General features: G+C 42.2%; 1 protein-coding gene across 2 annotated transcripts in view; it reads left to right on the top strand.

Annotated features, from left to right (window-relative positions):
* The window catches only part of LOC120798330 (Krueppel-like factor 7), a 94,484-nt gene extending 82,341 nt beyond the window's left edge, over positions 1 to 12,143 (top strand). For both annotated transcript variants that reach the window (XM_040142559.1, XM_040142560.1), the window contains exons 3-4: positions 6,038 to 6,161; positions 10,453 to 12,143. In XM_040142559.1, the coding sequence (XP_039998493.1) occupies positions 6,038 to 6,161; positions 10,453 to 10,504 (176 nt within the window). In that variant the 3' untranslated portion in view covers positions 10,505 to 12,143. The remainder of the gene's footprint in view (positions 1 to 6,037; positions 6,162 to 10,452) is intronic.
* The last annotated feature ends 3,440 nt before the right edge of the window (positions 12,144 to 15,583 follow it).

Raw genomic sequence — 15,583 nt, 5'->3', positions numbered from 1 at the left:
TAAATGTTTTAACCGGTACAGATACGGCAAAAAGCGTCCATCATGCTAAATGAAGTTACAGCGACTGAAATTGGATTTGTTTGCTCCCTACAATCTAAATCCCCGTGCTATTTGGATGACAGATCACCTAAGCTGGTCAACAAAGATGCTACGTGTGACTTGTTTACCAGCTCTGGCTCACTCGTGTTTTGGGGGGTGCGAACTTGAAGCAAGTCAACTTGTGAAATTCTGTACATTAAGGACGATGAAAACACGCTGTATGTGTGATCACACCCTCGGTGGTGCACACCACAGGTTTAGGCGTCAGCCTGACTGGAACAAAGGGCACAGACATGCGATCATCGATTTGCCTAGTGTGCCGTGTCTACAGCTCCTGTGATTAAACTCCATGCCAACTGGGCTAGCTCTGGGAGACCAGTGCCACTGATGCAGTCCACTCATAATACAAGCAAGGGGCTTTACAGGAAGACTAAAACAGCAATGTTAGTCCAAAGTGAAATATCTCAAAAGGCTATTGGACATATTGCCAAGAAATTTGATACAGAAATTCGCGCTCCCCTCAAGATGATTCGTACTGACTCTGGTGATCCCCTGACTTTTCCTCCAGCACCATTATCAAGTCAAAATTTTAGTACTGTTTCATTACAGCAGTGCTTTGGTTTGTAACCAGGTACCTCCAAAAATAATGGCATTCTCATCTGCCTCAGCCTGTTAGCATGCTAATGTTGGCATTTAGCTCAAAGCACCAGTGTGCCACTAGCACAGCTATAGACTCTTAGACTGGTTTTCTCTCTCTCTTTCTGTCTTGATTTTTTTTTTTAATTCAAGTAATCCAAATCTAACAATTAATAATAATTTTGTCAAATGTTAGAAAATAACAAGTTCCCAGAGCTCAAGGTTCTGTCCTCGTATTGCACAAAAACTCAGTTTATAATGATGCAAAACAGAGATAAGCAGCAATTTGTCAAATTTGAGAAACTGAAACCAGTGAATCTTTAGCATTTTTGCTTGATAAATGTCTTAAATGGTTATTTGAATAATTTTCTTTGACTCATCAAATAACTGACTAATTGTTTTAAGATCATATTGCACTGTACATCTGAATAAACTATTCTACTTGACAAAATTGAGGATGATTCCTGCCAGATCTAAATATCACCTTTGAAAACTACTGTAGTCATAAGGTAATGAGGCATCCTTTCTTCCAGTATCCAGTAAAATTTAAAAATTGATATGATAATGATTTAATGACATATAATGTTACATATAGCACCATAAAAGGCTCATTTCCACGAGCTTATCATTGGCACTTAAGGTGCTTTGAATAAAAGCATCTACTTAAAGAACGTCTGTCTTGTTATTCAGTCCAGGAGGGTAGAATCATAAAGGGGGAAATGTCGACATTAGATGACAAAAGAAAACACAAAAGCTAAAGAAAAGGCAGAGGAAGAGGAGAGACTGACGTGGAGTGAAACAAAGAGTAGATGAAGACAGAAGACAGGAATGGGGGAGGTACAGTAGAGCGACCCTCTTCAGAAAAAGACAGCAGTGCCACAGGCTCCCCCCATTCAGCGAGCCATTATCCTGACAAGTTTAAAGATGTCATTACTCAAATCCTCTTTTTCTTAGTTGTTATTTCCATAAATTACCGACGGAGAAAAGGCTACGATTTAATCTGGAATTAGACGGGCTAAGTTGAAATGACAGTGCCCTGTAGAGCTTTTTGTGAATAGGCTTATGGCAGATAAGGAATGGTACAATTAGATTTTGGGCAGGGTGAGGGAACGGGTAAAACACGAGGACCGTTGAGTTATTCTGCCTTCTCTCTCTCACTCTTTCTGTGTTTCTAATATCTCTCTCTCTCCAGCTCCTTCTTCCTTTCATTTTATATCAGTGTTTTCATTACATGTCTGTGTATATATGGCTCTCTGTCATGCTCTTATTTTATCACTCCGCTCTTTTTCCGCTCTCACCTAGGGCTGAACGATTTGAGGAAATCATCTAACTGCAATTTCTTTGACCAATATTGTGCTGTTGTCGATAAACTTCAGGCCTATGCCTGTGGTCTTCGTGGTTTTGACAAGCCCCCTGAGTTCAAATTAAAGGAAATCATACTGCTTACAATTATATTTTAGGCTTCCAACTTTGTGGTAACATTTCGGGGAAGGCCCTTTCTTGTTTTTCCCAGTTTGGTGTTGAAGAACTTGACTGGCCTGCACCTCAACCCCGTCCAACACCTTTTGAATTAAACTGGAACACTGACTGCAAGCTAAGCCTTATCACTTGGCATCAGTGTTGGACCTCACTAATGCTCTTGTGGCCAAATGGGAGCAAATCCCCGCAGCCAGGTTCCTAAATCTTGTGGAAAGCCGTCTCAGAAGAGTGGAGGCTGTTATAGCAGAAGATTAGTGCCCATGGTTTTGGAACGAGATGTTCAACGATCACATATGGACGTAATTTTAAGGTGTACACATACTTTTTTTCAGATACTTGTTCACATACTTTTGGCCAAGTGTATGTTGAATAGAACAATATAATATAGGATAACTATAACTTGAATTTCTTTCGGTCTAAAAAGTAACCAATTTGGCCCACATTTGTGAAGATACTCTATTAAATTAGTAGAACACTTGACATTACTCATTTTATTCAAATTTAATCATGACGTTCAAAAGTTCAGTTGTGTTTTGTGATCACATAGCTTGAAAATGCCGGAAAGTCATATCTGATATTCGATACCCGAAATGTGACCACACCTCCTGTTGACAGCCGTGGACTTTAGCTGCTAGAGCTAACGTTGGCTCATAGCCCTGAGTCATGAGGGTCTTCATTTAGAGCTTGTAAGGTGCTGAGCTTAAAACAATCAAACGATGTGGATAGGATGCGGTCAAATGTTTAACCGGGAGATTCTGACTTTATCCACCAGTTGCCTGTCGTTTACATTCATCAAATTCCCAAATTCCTGCTAGTTTCTTGCCTAGATTCGACATGGGCAATCTCCTAGATTGTCTATCCAGAGAAAGACTTACCCCTCTGCTGACTCTCAGCCCACAGCCCTACTTGTCCATCTTTCTCATGCGTCTCTCTAACGTGCCTCATCTCTCCATCGGTTCGCCCATCTATCATCATTCTCTCGTAGCGTGTTTCTCTCTGTCTCTCGCTCATCGCCAGTGCCAGTTGTGGGCAGGAGCCTATAAAGTGTTCTCCAAGAGCCTCTCTAATGACCTCTGAGACCCGGATGCCCTGCTTCAGCTCTAACTAATGGAGGGAATGCAATTAACTTCAACACTGGCACCTGAGAGGCTGGAGCGAGTGCGTGCACGTGTGACTGTGTGTGCGTGTGTGCGCGAGAGCGTTCGGAAGTAACAGATTACACATAATGGGATTACAGTGACTCAGGAAACACCCAGTTATCAGATTACGGATGGGAAATATCTGATTGCTTATTTGATTACTGCAGAAAAAAAAAAAAAAAAAAAGATTTTTAAAGGGAAAAAGCATTTTGATTAGACATCGTTTCTGCCTGAAATGAGTGAATGGTGTCAGCTAATGGGGATTTTATTAAATAATGCAGAATAAATAATGTTTTTTTTTTTTGACAACAGCACTGTCCAAAACCCTGATTCTTTAATCAGAAGAAATAATCCACTTAGCTTCATAATCTACATTATATGTTTTACGGGCAAAGTAATCCAAAAGTAACAGAGCATAATCTGATTATGTTTCTAAATTTGGGCTAATCCGGTGGATTAGGTTACTGATTGCCATTTTAAACTGCCAATCAGTCATATTCTATGTAGCATTGTATCCTGAAAGTTACAGTCCAGTGTGTGAGTGTTTGTGTTTAAGAAGGCGAGTGTGTACCTGTTAGAGGGAGAGGAGAGCGGGGGTGTGTGTGTGTGTGTGTGTGTGTGCGGGGGGGGTGTTCTGTTGCTAGGCAACGGAGTGCAGCATATCGTTGGAGGAGTCGGTAGCTGAGTGGTTATGTACTGCTGCAGGCTCTGGTCTCTTAGTGCCCCTCCTCTCTCCCCTCCTCCTTCACCACCACCACCACCACCACCACCACTACCACCACCACCATCAGCATACCAGCCTTGCCCCCCCCCCCGCCCCCTTTCCCCGTACAGCTCTACAGTTACCGTCGCTAGGCAACTGCCTCCGTGCTCTACCAGCGTGCTCGGTAATTGGCCGGTGGCATGGCGGCGTGCCTTTGCCAGATCCAGCCAGCTGCACTGACTACTGCCTCCTCATGTTTCAGCACAACCCTCTTCTCACATACACACATATACACCCCGCCCCCTTGCTCCCGTTGCTAGGCAGCACAATCAGGCATCCCTGCCTCCCGGGAATCTCATTGGCCAGAGCCGGATGGCCCAGACCTGCTGTTCTGGGTGTTTCTGGGAAGTGAGGCAGTATGAAGGGATACATGTCCACAATGGGGACATGCAGGGATGGTTGAATGGAAGGGGACAGGGCTAATTTCTGGGTCTCTAAACCAAAGGGACTTAAACTGCACAAAAATGTTTACTGAACAGAGTTTACTGGCCATAAATATTATTTTATCTGAAATAAAATCTTTTAGTGTCAAATGGATGTAAGTGATACTAAAAATCATGAACTTAAAAGGGGAAACAAATCAAAATGAATAGAAATGTATTAAGTGTTATCAATTTGTATTCATCATTGGTGCTTTTTGCTATTTCATGATTGCTGACTGGGGGTCAGTCTTTTCTCACTTGTTCATTTATCACCTCATCAAAGCTGTAACCGAATGCACCTCTGTTTCTCATCACCAAACATTACATGATTCCTGGTAATGGAGTTCTCTGCGACATGGCTGCTCGGCGAGTGTATTCGATAGGAAATGCTCGAGCGGGTCAAATGTCGAGAGATTTGTATTCTTTCCCCCGTGTGCCGCTGCTTGTGACATTCAGCTTTCATTTTAGGACAACTTTGCCATGAAATTGTAGTTCATGTTAGTGGCATTTAACACACTGAAAACACAGAAATGTACTTTTAATTGGAACATAGAAATACTGCATACATTATTGATTTTTTTTTTTGGAACAAATCTGCACACAATCAGTAGATTTCCACACCAGCTGGTACAGATAATGGCGCCAAACCACGAGTGTCTTTAGACAAGCACTCTTCTCAGTCTTCACTGTCCTCACAAAGCAGTGGATCCATTGATTGTGTTCCTTTCGATGATCACATTCAACAAATTAAGGCAGTGTTTGTGCCGAAGCCACTCGAGCAGAGCTGGTCAGTGTGTCTGTATTCAACCAGGAGCCAGGGGTCCAGATGGGATGTGACTGATGCAGGTGACATCTTCGGAGCTGGACGCAGCTGGCAGATTGTGGCTTCCTTGCCATTCTGCCGTGTGACTGGCCTAATTATCACTACCCCCTCCTCTGCCGGCATATCTGCAGCCTCCTCTGCCTTAATCCACTTCTGCAGCACTTCTCTCCTACTCCACTTTTCCGTCTCCTGGTCTCATCTCACCACCTCTTCTGACTCTCTTATCCACCTTGCCTCTAATCCCCCCTCGCCCCCCATCCTCTCCCACTCCACCTCTTCTCTCGCTCCACTTCTCTCTACAATCCACTCCTCTTCTGCATGTTCAGCAAGATTGGAGACCAGTGGGAGCTTCGCCATCTCAGTGTTAAACATTGCCTAGCTCTCTTTCCAACCCCTAAAAAGAGGGGGTGGTGGGGGGGGGCTTCGGGTGAGGGTTGGGGGTTGGAGTGAAGGGAGGCACAGGGACCTTTTATCGGTGAAATAGAAATCAAAACTGCAATGAAATCCACATATGCAGGACACAATCTTTTAAATAAAATCTCTTAAATTTGCAAACAGACAACAGACATCAACTTGACGTCACCAAATGTTTATATTCATGATTCCACACCAGCACCACAGAGGTTTTTTGGCAGGACCACAGAAGACATAAAAAGGCCTGTGATTGGTGGATGAGCGATGAAACAGGTGCTTATGCTTGTTTTTTTTTTTGCTGTTGCTGTTTTCATTCCCCCAGGTGAGAAACCCTACAAGTGCTCGTGGGAGGGCTGCGAGTGGCGATTCGCCCGGAGCGACGAGCTGACGAGGCACTATCGCAAACACACCGGCGCCAAGCCTTTTAAGTGCAACCACTGTGACAGGTCTGTCAAAACACAACTCTCCTACCTTTCCTCTCCCTTACGCTTTTCCTCCATTTTACAAGGCTTATTTGAAGCCCTTCCACTTGCGCATCGGGCTACGTTTTCCCATTGTGCTTTGTACACAGCTTGATTCGATAAGAAGTGCCACAAGATGCTGGCAACACACCCAAACGTGTTCCTGACCCGGTTTAAAAGTGCGCCGACAGGACTACTAATTTGTGCTCCTCTGCAACACGCGCAAGACCCAACCTGCTCAGTCTTTCAATGGGAATCCGGAGGGTGCTCATGCTGCGCTATACCCCCATTAGGCCATGTGCAGCATATTAATCGTGAATCTTCTCACATGTTGATGCACGGCCTTGATTTGGAGGCTGCTTTCACACGGGGACAGAGGCGTAAGATGGTTGTAGAACTCATTTGCACCACCACACGTCACTGGTATGGAATTTTAATTGAAACTTAAGTTTCTGGGTACGAAGTTGTAGTAAATCACACATTCTAAAGCGCTTATAAATTAATTTAATGTTAATAAATTGTTTATTAATGCTTCACAGATAAGTTAAAGACTTTTAATAAGGAGAGCTTTTGTGGATGTAAAAATGTCCTTTTTAAGTATTACTAAACTGTGATTTTTTTTTTTTTTTGGATCACTGCTGACCAGTTACCCTTTATAAAGTATTCTTTATAAGAAAATAGTACCAGTTTTTGGTGCGTCGGACGTTACAACAAAAATGTATTTGGTGAATTTCTGAAGCCACCATGACCTAAAATGCAGTTGTGTGTATTAGCGTAAATAAAGCCTCAGGCTGGCCCAGTTGTTGGAGAGACTATCCTATAACTGCAGGATTCCCGGTCTGAGCCCTGCGAACCGAGCACCGAGTGTCCTTGAGCAGCGCATGTCTTCACTTACGCTCAGCGCTGTTGTCTTTGCAGGGTTTTCCCAAATACATCTCTAATTTGCCAACGGTCCTGTGTTGGCATGTCTTTCTGACCTTTCCTCACACTTTGCGTTTAGCTTCCTACAAAGCAGAAAAGCCCCCCCCCCCACTAATCTCAGTAAGAGGTGTGGAGGTGCATGGCTTTGTCACTTTGAAGAGTTGACTCTGCCTCTGCTTCTTAATTAGTCTCCCTGGCTTCTGTTTAATTATGAAGCACAGCAAAATGTTAATTTTCCCGGCCTCCTTAAATGTGGCCCCGGTGACGAAATCATCAAGTCATTCAGTGGCTCTCATCCACTATAAAAAGATGAATCTTGAATCGAGACGCCAAAATGTTTCCTTCTGTTTTAATTACATCCCCCTGTCTGTGATCCGTCCCTCGCTGACACCTCTGGGATCTCTGAGCAATATTGTCCACGGGAGCCACCACAGTATTTAAGGCAGGGGACCCCAGGTGAAAATGGATGAAAAAGTCATTTTGTAGGCATTATACTGCCGATCTATAGGTTTATAAATATTAGTATATATTAGTAATATATTAAAAATAATACTAAAATATTAGTATATTTCACATTATTCGTGCCAGAATGAGTACTTTCAGTAAATATAAACACTTCACTGGTCATATTCTCAAAAATCAAACTACTTAAAACGAGTGTAGTTCTGTGTAGAAACCTTTTATTGGTAGCTTTTGTCATTTCATGTCTACTACATGAAAATAATAATAATTATTATTTTTTAAATTAAAAAACAGTAAAATTTTACTTGTATATTTTTATTTATATATTTTGCCACATAGTTTTGTCAATATAAAAAGTCAAACGGGTATTTTTTTTATTTTGTATTCTAATTTTGTTTGAATTTTATTTTTTGTTTTTTTCTATTTACATACAATTTTGTTCATATTAAGAGTCAAATTTGTATGTTTTGTAAACTTTATTCTAATTTAAACTTTTTTCCTCGTACACAGTTTTTTTTTTTTTAATATATTTTGGCAGTTTTGGCAATATTGTATTTTTTACTACACACAATATCTGTATTTTTTTTTTATTTTGTTTCAATTTTTTTTTTTTCCAGACAGATATAGCTGTCAATTTAAATGATGCCAAATTTATCTGTAAATTACATCCTACAGTATTTAAATATTCTTGAAGCTGAAAATTTACAAAGATGTCATCCACTGTCAAAAAATGTTTAACACGATACACTGTATGTGTTTATGTGTGCAGCATCTTTCAGTTAGAGAATAGGCCACAATACAAAATATGTGACCTCTTGAATCATGTATAGGTTCATTATGAAAGAACAAAAAGAAATCCCTCTTCACCTGGGGTACTTTGCCTTAATGTGTGTGAAAGAGTGTGTGTCTTGGTCATCAGTGCATGACTATATGTGTGTGTGTGTGTGTGTGTGTGTGTGTGTGTGCGCGCGCGCGTGTGTGTGAGGGAACAGAGGGCCAGGCAGTGTCAACTTAATCAGGTCTCAGCTGGACAGACTGTAAATACAGTATCCCTCCCTCCCCGATTTCCCACCTCCCACCACCACCAGACCCCCCTGCAGGCACATCCCTAATTCGGGCCCACCTCTGTCATGTGTCACAAAGCGCCCAACCCCTCCAGCCGAACACACACACAGACAAATACACACATGCACCCTGCTGAGATGAAGGAAGACGGGAAACAGGGAAGACAGAAAAGATGGGGTGGAAGATTGGGGGGGGGGGGCAGACCTACGGTGTGCCAGCTGGTGTCGTGCCCGCAAGTCGTGACTCATACTTCACCATCTGTCTCGCAGAGCACAGACACATTTACACACAGACACAAACACAGACACACATAAAAACACCCATGCACGTCTCCCGGGCCATTCATTGATCCCGCATGTGTTTGTTTGCCAGCACACACTCAGGTACACAAAAAACAGTAACACACACAGATCCACGTGCACACACATGTGCAGGTGTGACAGCACGACAGATGACTGGTGGCTCATCGCATTGTAACTCCCCCTCTTGGCCAAACACTGATTCATCTAGACATCTTAGACAGTGGTCTCTGTCTCAGTGGAAAGAGCCTATCTGAAACTGGTGTCAGAAAACATCAAGCTGCAGAACGGCACAAGGGAGTGTGACTCTCTAACTGGGGCTTCATGTTTAAATGCCTTTTAGTTTACCAGGGTGGATTGGGGCATAATCTTATTATTTATAAATTCATTTTATTTGATGATTGATTGCTACTCTGCTTGTTGTAAGGAGTGTTGGCAAATATCCATTTAAAAAACACGTCAATTTTAGACAAATTTTGCGATTTGGTGACGAAAGTAAAACTGTGCTTGGGGGCCTGCGTCACATGATGTCACGGGACAACAAGCCTGTGCTGTTTTTTTTCTTTTTTGCGTTAACATCCAGACTTTATGGACACAATGATATGTTCAGCACTTTTTTTCTTTTTTTTTTTACAAAAACTTACCTGCACTTCAGACACGTTTCTTGGCCCTCTGTCAGAAAATTTAAAAGAACATTCAGAAACTGTAGCAATCTGGGAGCAGTTTTGTAGCATCTTGTTTTGCTTTTTAATTTCTCCTAAACATTATTTAATTGAATCACATAAATAAACTGTAAAACAAGCCTCTGTCTCAAATATTTCTTAACACAGTAATCACTAGAACACGCAGCTTCCAATTACCTAAAAGAAAGCAACAATTTGCAAAGCACTCCTCTTGGGAATGGAGCTGTAATATTAGTTCAGCAAGCATGCAACAGAAACACTGTTGATCAAGTACTGGTGATAAAAGAAGCAGGTCTCATATAACGACTGCATCTGTATGTAAGCACGCGTGGAATAAACAAAACACCAGCTGAAAGCATACACGTCAGTTAGTGGCAATCAGGTTGAAATAATCAAACATTTTAAAACCCTTGTGTAAAAAATAGGCCAGTGTACTTTCAGAGGAATTTCATTTTTTCACCGCGCTGCTACGCCCCAGCAATTCTGCAAGCCGGATTTCAGACGTGAGGGTTCGATTCATCTAATTTAGCGATCGTTTTACAGCACATGTTTCGCATGATGCCTTTTTTTTTTTTTTTTTTTTTTTCCTTTCTCCTCTCTCCACAGTGTTTCAAGAGATCCATCTGCGGGCTCTCTAGTTATTCATGGCGCAGCTGAAGTCATTAGGGGTGCTGCTAAAAATGCTGATTATGAATTAGTTACACATATACTAATTGCGTGTGCATTAGTGGCTCAGCACTCACTAGCTAACAGCAACATTTAGCTCACTCGACAAAACAAACTTCTTTCCCCTGCATTTGTAACAAGCTAACAAGCTGTTCTCTGTTTCTCTCTCTTTGGTTGCAGGTGTTTCTCGCGGTCGGATCACTTGGCGCTACACATGAAGAGGCACATCTGAGGAATTTGAGAGAGGTCAGCGGGAGTGGAAGAGAGGGGAAGAGGATGGAGGCGGAGTGGAAGAAAAAAAACAGAAAAATAACACCATGGATGTGAGAGAGAGAGAGAGAGAGAGAGAGAGACAGCGGGATGGACTCAAAAGACAGCAGATTTGGCCATTCTGGACTGGAGGGAGAGGCACCACACAGGGACGCTGACTACAGACAGAAACACAGGCAGGCAGACAGACGGATCCAAAGTGGCTCTGTAAATCTGTGCTCAACCAGTTGGTCCATGATTCCACTATGACACATCATCACCTCATAAATGTCTCCCACTGTTGTCGCGTGGACGATACAGACGCTCCATCCCACCCTTCGTATGTCTCCGAGGGGATGTCGCATGATGAATGGTGGACCACGTGCTTGTAGTTGGCAGCTCTTTGTTTTAGTCGTCCTTGCAGTCTTTGCAAATCATCCCTCAGCTGAAACGCTTCCAAAATATCAGCCCTGGTCGTGCAGCAGTGCTCCACATGCCAGCGAGTACACCAACGCCACATTGGACCAGTTGTACAGTAATTTTGTGCTAACTGCAGAACTGCTGTTTGTATATTGAAGATTTCCTCTCCTTAGACCGCACCTTAGGCTAAGGAGAACAGTTCATTTCCAACAGTAACTATAATGGCATCATCTCACAGGATAAGCAAGCAACTAAGCTGGCTTCCACACCTTCAAGCTTGCCACAGCCTTTACAATTCGCCAAATGGTTTATTATCTTATATATAGGACAGATAATAATTTGACAGTTTTTCATCTGACCTCTGTCACATTTGCCAACTGGATCCATTTATAAATCCTGCTGGTTCAATGGCATAGGAGCACTTTTTTGAATGGAGCATTAGATTGGATTTCCCGAAGACTTGAAGATGGGAGTGTGTTGCACTGATGTGCTGTGAAGACTGATTGAGGTCATGCCGGGGGCTGGCTTGCTTTATGAACATCATCCATTGAGGGTTACCAATGGATGAGGCTAACTAATCTACTCTGGGAAAGACTGTTCATCTCCTAGAATGTCAGCTGAAACCAAGCGTCTCAAGAGATGCTCGATTGCTCCTAAGAGTCTTTTTCCTGTCCGGGATCTTGGCTCTCACGAGTTGTTGTCAGAAACTGTTGCACAATTGACTCTTTGCAAACTTTTTGTAAAAATGCCCCACCGTCATGAACTGGGAGACAATTTAGGACTCACCAAATGCAGGCTTTCACATGTCGACAGAGAGTGGGAAGGAAAATGCACAAGTTGAAGCAGCTAGCTGACTGCGATGGCACACTGAACGCAAACAAGATCACGATGTATGTAAAGGCTATATTGTTTCTAAGAAAAAAAACAATGTCCTATTTGTTCAACAAAACAATTGAAAAGACACAATTGGGAAATGAATGCAGCCAAAACAAAACAAACAAAACAAACAAACAAACAAACAAAAACACAAGTGTCTACTGTAGATGCCTGAAATGATCTCTTTGGCCTTTGAGAGTGATTGGCACCTATGTAGCCCCTGGGTTTGGGAAGGTTTGCCCTGTTCGCACCACCCATGCAGAACTCCAATTTAGCAATTCTCAGACTTCATATCAGAGAAAAGCAGCATTCAACAGCTCTCCTAATCTGGCCCTACGCATATCTAAAAACATTCCTGCTGACTTCCTGACCATACATGTTTGTCTGGATGCAGATTTGTAGGAAGACACATGACACAAATTCAATCAATTGGGTCAAATCAATGTGAATGTATCTGTTGTAAGTCTGTACATGTTACTGGGCCCATGAAAATACTTTAGTATGGTTGGTAAGATCATACCAGATGCCATTTGCGTTCATAGTTTCTCTTTTTCACTTTACAAATGAATGGTTGGACTTAGAATAACTAGCTAGCCACAGGTTGTAGCTTTAGACATTTTACTGGTCACACTGGACCAGCAGGAGGTCATGAGTGCAGATTTCCAGTGGGTGGCTGAAGTAGGTTGGGGGGCGGCTGCTGCTCAGTCAGCAATGATAACTGCCCAATTAGCTCATGAAACTGCAGTGGGGTGAAACCCCCGTGCACACAGAGACACATAGGCCTTGTTCAGACTGCCAGCCTGAATCAGTTTTTTGGCAAGTCTGGATTGAATTTAGAAAGTCTGGACCGTAAAAAACCACGTGATATGCGATTTTTGCAATATCAGATCCAAACCACATTTGGAGTTGGTTTGAGTCGCATCTGTAGTCCGGACACTCTGACCGCTCAAGTCGGATTTCAAAGTGTCTCTTGCATCTCTTGCTGCTACTAGCAGAGCGCTATTAGTATAGTTTATCGGCGCTATGGAGGGCAAAGAGAACAGCTGTCCGTGGACAGTCGGCAAAATAAATTGCCTGCTGGGTCTTTGGGGGGAGGCGTCTGTGTTGGCGAGCCGCGTCACCAGCGTAGCTAATACCAACGCCTTTACCACAGTCTGTCCTAAAGATCGGATTTGAGAAACCAATCGGATTTGCCCCGCAGTCTGAACAAAGCCATATATGCACTCCCAGAAAACTGGAATTAACATTTGTCTTTGGTGTTCTGACTCTTGTCTGATAGAGCAAAGATGCATAAAAAGATTTTTAAAAAAGTATCATGTCTTTAATCTGCAAATTAATTTTGGATGAACATTGGCTCAGCTCAAGTGCACACAAATCAAAAAAGGCAGCTTAGGGAAAAGTAGATTATCCAGATACTGATGAACTTGATTGGGAACTGCTATGTAAAGGTGTTTATTCTTTATTTTACAAGACTTTTAATACTTTGAGGCAAAGTGAAGCACACAGCAGTCTGCTCCTTGGCAATGGACACACAAAATTGATTTCACTCTGTATACCAGAGGCGCATTTCAATTTCGGGTCTGAATGCAGACCAGCTCAATCATATCTAGACATGATCTGTTTGCAGCTGTGGAAGTAGATACTGAATCAACCCCTTCTTTGCATAAATAGCGAACACTTTCTCTCTTAATGTGCAAATAAATCAGGCTCCCTTTTATAGTGAACATTTGGTGACAGGCCTCTACATGCAAAGATAGGAGGGAGTGACCACAACAGAAACCAACTGATACAAGTTTTGACTGCTAATTTATTTTCAAGGCGACTAAAAATTCTCATCATCCATCCAGGTTGCACACTATCAATGCCTTCAGTCATTGATAGAAGTCACACAGCAGATCCTTGACAAACATTTGAGGTTTGGCTCGTAGATCTAAAAATATCCAGTTCTGGATGGGAATGTCAGAGCAGGTTGGCAGGTTTGTGTTTTCCCTGCTCAGCCCGACTCTCAATGTGGAAGATAAAACGAAGACTAGCAGTTTAACCCGTGGGTTAAAATTGTATGATCAATGGCAGCTCTACTGTGTGATTCAGTGTTTCAACGGGACACTCTCCCGTTGAACTGAATTGTTGCGAATGTGTGGGAATGTGCGGCTCCGGAGTGTTGTTTTTATGTTCTGTACCAATCATAGACAGCTGAGGATTTTGGACTGAATGTGTTTTCATGTTCATTGAGACTTTAAGGAGCCAAGACATGGAGACATCCCCGATTACAGGACAGTTTAAAATTTGGTCTGACTCTTCTTGTGACTTGACATGAACAAAATTGTTCTCATGTGTACGCTCAAAAACTGGGATTTCAAATGTGAATGTGTTTTCTGGAAAGGTCGTTTCATGTTGTCTCGAAGGATGCGGTTCAGTTTTGTGTCATCTTAATGAATGATTGTCAATTCTGCTGTGCCTGTGTGTTCTTCGTCTGTTTGTATTTGCACTCTGAATTTTTGGAAAAATCACTTGCATATCTGATGTTTTCTGTCCACTTCTTCTGAACACTACACGTCACACACAATGACCCTGGTTGATGAAACACTGATCACAAAGTCTGTATAGTAGCTGTTTTAGCACAAATGTACACACTCAAGCATACATGTTACATGGATTCACACACATTGCGGATGTGCAAAACACACCTGCACAAATTACATGCATGCAGACACTCCGTAGACACAGACGCATACATTCAAGTGCATGCACAAGACATACAAAAATTCATAAACATATACACATATGTGCATAAGTACATCCTGAACAGTCACACACAAACACCTGAACATACTCACAAATAGACACAACACTTATTCTCCGTTATCCTTGTGTGTTTTTCACCGTTTTTCATTCCACCTTGTGAGAGTCAGAGATCCAGACTGCAGCTCTTGCTCTTAGCAGAGGGGGGGGAACACACATTACTATGTGTGACACCACCTCTGTTTCCACCAGGTCTGAATTTCAAATCAAACGCACCCCCTTTTTCTACCAGCATTCCCTCATCGCCCCCCCCCCCCCCTTTCCATTTTCTCAGATATGATCCCTTTCAACTCCTCTGTCCAACCCCCCCCTTCTCCACCTTTTTCCTTCGTTGTCTTTCTCCTTTTCTTTTGCTGTACAAAGTGTTTCAAATTTATCATTTGTATATTATGATGTATGGGTACGATAATGTTCTTTATTATGGAAAAATGAGAAAGATTTATTTTTGTTACTGGTTTGTTTCATAATTCTTTTTTAAATTGGTATTGTAATATCTCTATGCAAGGAACTGTTCGGTGAATCGTTTTTATTTAAGAATGTAATTATGTGTAATAAATGGTAGAAGCAGTTTGGCATGGAGTATTCATGGTTCTTGGCTGGTCTGTTAATAGTGGTTTCATCCAGCAACAATATGCACCTAATCATCCATCTTCTCATAGAATATTTTCTGATTTCTTATCAAGTCTCAATCACAGAGCCATTCAGTTTGCTAACAATGAGCTCCCTGAGTACATTCACATACCCCTTTTGCTTTTATTCTCGCTGACCAGAGCACGGTTGACCGTGGCTGGTTCAGGTTTGCTGCATTTTCGGAGTTAAATCCGCAAACCAAACTGGGTAAATGGGCAGGAAAACTAATTTACTCCCTCCTTTTTGTGCCGTTTGTAGCAAACCAGACTTGGGTGACTAAAAAAAAAGCCTCTGATTTATCTTGCCTTTTGATCAAACACAGGAAATGGGCCAG

This window comes from Xiphias gladius, chromosome 13 (assembly GCF_016859285.1).
Source record: "Xiphias gladius isolate SHS-SW01 ecotype Sanya breed wild chromosome 13, ASM1685928v1, whole genome shotgun sequence".
NCBI classification, from domain to species: Eukaryota; Metazoa; Chordata; class Actinopteri; order Istiophoriformes; family Xiphiidae; genus Xiphias; species Xiphias gladius.
The sequence above is the reverse complement of the archived record's forward strand: the minus strand, read 5'-3'. Positions and strand labels throughout refer to the sequence as shown.